This window comes from Molossus molossus, unplaced genomic scaffold (assembly GCF_014108415.1).
Source record: "Molossus molossus isolate mMolMol1 unplaced genomic scaffold, mMolMol1.p scaffold_m16_p_14, whole genome shotgun sequence".
In the NCBI taxonomy this organism is placed as follows: Eukaryota; Metazoa; Chordata; class Mammalia; order Chiroptera; family Molossidae; genus Molossus; species Molossus molossus.
Window position 1 is genome coordinate 1,137,343 of NW_023425349.1, and position 4,477 is coordinate 1,141,819.

Below are 4,477 nucleotides of genomic sequence, written 5' to 3' on the forward strand. Positions count from 1 at the left end.
CTGCCACAGGGTCTGAGGCACGCGCGGGAACCAGGCTCAGCTTCAGCAGTCAGGATTCTGGCGCTGGCAGCCCCTCCCTCGGCCCCCAGCCGTCTGCTCAGCCGTGCGGTCAGAGTCCAGGGGCATCGTGCTCTGCGGGCCGGTGGAGCCCCGGAGCCTGCCTACCCCGGCATCCGCTTGGCACTGGGCTGGGTGCCTTCATCCTAACCAGGATGCAAACCTGCTGGACTGGCCTGGCAGGGTGGCAGTGCCAGCCCCGCACAGGCACACCTGCTGCATGTCCCTTTGGACTGGGTTTGTGAATGAGTTGGTACAGCCCAGTGTGTCTGGGTTCACAGCATCACTCGGCAGGTGCAGAGGTGTCAGGAGCTGCCAGTGGGTCCCCATGGGCCCCACCAGGAGTGGGCCACCTGGGTCGGGTCAGGGAGGTCCCAAATGACCAGGGCCAGCTGGGACCCAGCTGTGTCTCCCCCCAGCCCTGTGGGTCAGCTGTGGGGTGGGGCACTTCCTCTTGCTGGGTGGTGGTTGGAGGGGCCAGTGCTGGGGGGGGGGCAGGGAGAAGGCTGAGCTTAACCCTGACTGTGCCAGCCTGCGGGCAAGTCCCTTGCGCAGAGCTTGCCTGGTCTGCAGGAAGCTGTGCAGGGACCCCACCCTCGGGGGCTGGGAGGGGCAAGCAGGCAGGTCCTGAGGTGGCAGAGGGTGCCACCTTGAATGACACGCTTAAGCCAGAGCCTCAGATGCTACCTGCAGCCATTTCCGAGCCCCCAGCCCCCAGAAGAGGGTGTTCTGGGAAGGCCTATGGCCTGTGGGCAGTGCCTCCCACCTCTCCTGGGTGTTTGGGGGCCCCTGGGCCCTCTAGACCTGGGCATTCCTGGGGCATAGGCTGGACCTTCCCCCAAACTGCCAATATGAGGGCAGCAGGCACAGGTCCACTCCCTGGCCACACTCAGCCCCTGCTTGCCCCAGCCTTGGGGAACGGTGGTGACATCGGTCCCCACCCAGGCCGCATCTGAACCGCCGCAGCCCTTGTACTGAAAGAGAAACAGGCCTGGGCTGCCTACTGTGGACTTCCCTGGGTTTCGGGGGCACTCTCTCCGCTGCCCCAGGGCCCAAGCACAGGCCCTGCCCCACCCCCTTTCCTGTGGAGCACCATCCCCCCACGGCTGGGCAGCCCAGCACTGCCTGTCTCAGATTGGCCAGGACAGCGGAGCGGCTTCCAGGCCCGTCCACCCTCCCTGCCCCAGTCCCCACGTCCAAGGGAGAAGGAAGCTCAGGCTGAGGCCCTGCCCCCACCCTCCCTGCCTCACAGGCCTACTGTGAGGTCAGCGCCTTCCAGTCAGTTCCGGCCAGAGGTGTGTGCGCTGGGGCTGGGGGCTGGACATGGCCTCCTGTCGGCAGCCCGACTCCTGCCTGGTCGGCAGCCCCCTGGCCCTGATCTCGTTGTCCCTTTCGGTCATCCCTGCTGCAGGTGGCTTCTCCCTCCCCAGCCCTACCCTCAGTCAGGGCCCTGCCCTTGTCCCAGCGAGCCAGGCACACCCATGTCCTGGTGGCCACCGGGGCTGGGAGATGGCCCTAAGGGCCCTCAACTGGTGGCTGACGTCCCCTTGGCCACCTGGGCCCTGTCTCTGCAGCTGGAACCTACTGCGACTGCAGCCTTGGCCTCAGCCGCGAGGCCCTCATTGCCCTGCTTGTGGTGCTGGTGGGCATCAGTGCCAGCTGCTTCTTTGCTCTTGTCATTGTGGTTGTTGGTGTCATTCGAGCCAAGAGGTGTGCGAGCCCCAGGACCAGGGTGGGTGGGTGAGGGCTGCAGGGCCATGCTGCCTGCCCTGGGCCCCCAGTCTGGCCAGGGGAAGGGCCTCTGTCCCCGGGGTGGGATGTCTCCGGGGGCTTGGGCCTAGCATTCCAAGACTGTGGGCTGGGGAGAGGTGGGGGGCACTTCTAGGCTCCTGGAGTCCAGCCCCGTTCTAGGATTCACACCTGCCTTTGTCTCCCCAGTGAAACATGCCATGAAACCATGGACAACAGGTAAGTGACCCGAAGGGAGGACCCCGAGGGTGAGCTCTGCCCCTGCTTCCTGCCCCTGCTTCCTGCCCCTGGGAGACACGGTTCGCAGCTGCGTCAGGAACACTGACCCCGCCCCCGTCGTGCAGTTTGGTGGGGCACTTCGGGGTCCAGGAAGATCACATGGACCTGCAAGAGGAGCACATGGACCTGCAAGAGGAGCACATGGACCTGCAAACGGTGCGTGTGGAGTCCCAAATCATGGACCCCAACCTGGAGGATCAGGGCCTCATCACCATCCCCATGGACCCCATGGACCTCTCCCTGACTCAAGAGGAGCTGCCTCTTTGTGATCCCCTACCTGAGTAGGGCTGTGGGCAGCTGGGGAAGGGGAAGTAAAGAGTATTTAGTGGTTCTGCACTGTCCTCACAGAGCCCCATGCAGCTGCGTCTCGGGTGGGGGAGGGGTCTGTCATCTCTTCCATGGGGTACAAAGTGTAACACGGGGGGGGGGGGCACACCCTGCTCTTCCACTTCTTCCGCAGTAGCCTCAGCCCAACTCTTCCTGCTGCTTTGTCCCGTGAGGCTGGCAGGGATCCTGGGACCCTGCCCACCTCACCCTCGGAAAACCCCAGGGCAGAACCGGCAACTCTGGCCATTCCAGAGGGAGAAGCATTTGATAGGAGAATGTTCACTGGTGCCCCAGCCCCACCCCCACTGTCTCCTTGAGGTTCTAGAATCTCGTAGGGTGCAGTGGGGCAGATGTGATTGTCTTCCCCTGCCTCAGGTGTGCAGTCTCCCTCCACGCATGGCCTGCCCCCTGGGCTCAGGCCCCCATCAGGTGCTACATCAATCATGCACCTTTGGGATGGGGCCACCCCTACGTGCACTGTGTATGTATGTGCAGGAGGGTCACCTCATTGAGCCCGGAATAGCAGAGACGGGTGAGGAGCAAGGGACACTGGGTCTCATTCCTTGCCTTGCATCCATGGTGGGTGGTGTGTGTGTGTGTGTGTGTGTGGTCCAGCCACTCAGGCCTCATAGGAGCTCAGGGTGGTGCACGACACGGGGCGGGGGCATCTCGTCAGCGCCACTCTGGCGTGGAGCCGAGAGGAGACTGGAGCTCCGGGACAGGTGGCTGGCAGTGCTGGGTCCTGGCTATGTGCCTAGCCCCTGCCCTAGGCGGGACCAGCCGCGGGGCAGGAACTGCCGCTTGGGCCGGAGAGCTAATATTTGTGCCGACGCAGAAGGGACGGACGGGTTTCAGGGACACACGGACAGCAGGCCTCCCACCGCGGGTCCCACGGCTGACCCCATGCTGAGCCCCTCCTTTCTCTCGTGGCTGTCACGGCCGCTGTTGCTGCTGCTGCTCCTGTCGCCGTGGCCAATCTGGGCTCAAGCGCCTGCCGAGGTCCCCCCGACGGGAACCCCGGGCTCCCGGGACTGCCCTGAGGCGTGCGCGTGCGCGCCAGGCGGCCAGGCCAACTGCTCCGGGCGCGCGCTGCCCACGGTGCCGGAGGGACTGAGCCTGCGCGTGCGCGCCCTGCTGCTGGACCACAACCGCGTGCGCGCGCTGCCGCCCGGAGCCTTCGTGGGCGCCGGGGCGTTGCTGCGCCTGGACTTGCGCGAGAACGGACTGCGCCGGGTGCACGCGCGGGCCTTCTGGGGCCTGGGCGCGCTGCGGCAGCTCGATCTCAGCGCCAACCAGTTGGAGGCGCTGGCGCCCGGCACCTTCGCGCCGCTGCGCGCGCTGTGCAATCTCTCGCTGGCGGGCAACCGGCTGGCGCGCCTGGAGCCCGCGGCGCTGGGCGCGCTCCCGCTGCTGCGCGCGCTCAGCCTGCAGGACAACGAGCTGTCGGCACTCGCGCCCGGCCTGCTGGCCGGCCTGCCGGCGCTCAACGCGCTGCGCCTGCGCGGCAACCCCTGGGCCTGCGGCTGCGCACTGCGCCCGCTCTGCGCCTGGCTGCGTGGTCACCCGCGGCCCGCGCCAGGTGAGCTCCGGGGGCGCGGGCGGGACGGGGCGGCCGCGGCCGCGGCCTCGCTGCTGCTTGACGCCGCTCCCATGTCCTGCAGAGGCCGAGACGTTGTTCTGCTTGTCGCCGGGGCGCCTGGCGCCCAGCCCCTTGACCGCCTTCCCCGACGCCGCTTTCAGCCACTGCCTGCAGCCGCTCTCCGCGCGGGACCTCGCCGTGATCTACGCGCTCGGGCCCGTCTCCTTTCTCGCTAGCCTGGCCGTCTGCCTGGCGCTGGGCTCCGTGCTCACCGCCTGCCGCGCGCGCCGCCAACGAGCAGCTGCCCGCTGCCCGCGGAGACCTCAGAACCTCGGCCCCGGCTGGGCCTCGCCTGCGCACTCGGGGGCGGTGGGGGTCCCGCCGCCACCGCCCGGATCTGCATACTGAATCTTCTCCCTATCCCCCGTCCCCCTTCACGCTCCCTCCAGGAGGCAACAAGCGACACAGACCGAAAGTTTTGTGACA

At 67.1% G+C, this 4,477-nt stretch overlaps 2 protein-coding genes across 2 annotated transcripts; both read left to right on the forward strand.

Moving 5' to 3' along the window:
* The first annotated feature begins 1,380 nt into the window (after positions 1-1,380).
* On the forward strand, positions 1,381-2,370 carry TMEM210 (transmembrane protein 210). The gene is made up of 4 exons (XM_036261666.1): positions 1,381-1,468; positions 1,632-1,767; positions 1,996-2,025; positions 2,151-2,370. Exons 1-4 carry the CDS (start codon positions 1,381-1,383, stop codon positions 2,368-2,370), a joined length of 474 nt encoding a protein of 157 aa, XP_036117559.1.
* A 945-nt stretch (positions 2,371-3,315) lies between these two features.
* Positions 3,316-4,399, forward strand: LRRC26 (leucine rich repeat containing 26). Its single transcript, XM_036261667.1, has 2 exons — positions 3,316-3,991; positions 4,074-4,399. Exons 1-2 carry the CDS (start codon positions 3,316-3,318, stop codon positions 4,397-4,399), a joined length of 1,002 nt encoding a protein of 333 aa, XP_036117560.1.
* The last annotated feature ends 78 nt before the right edge of the window (positions 4,400-4,477 follow it).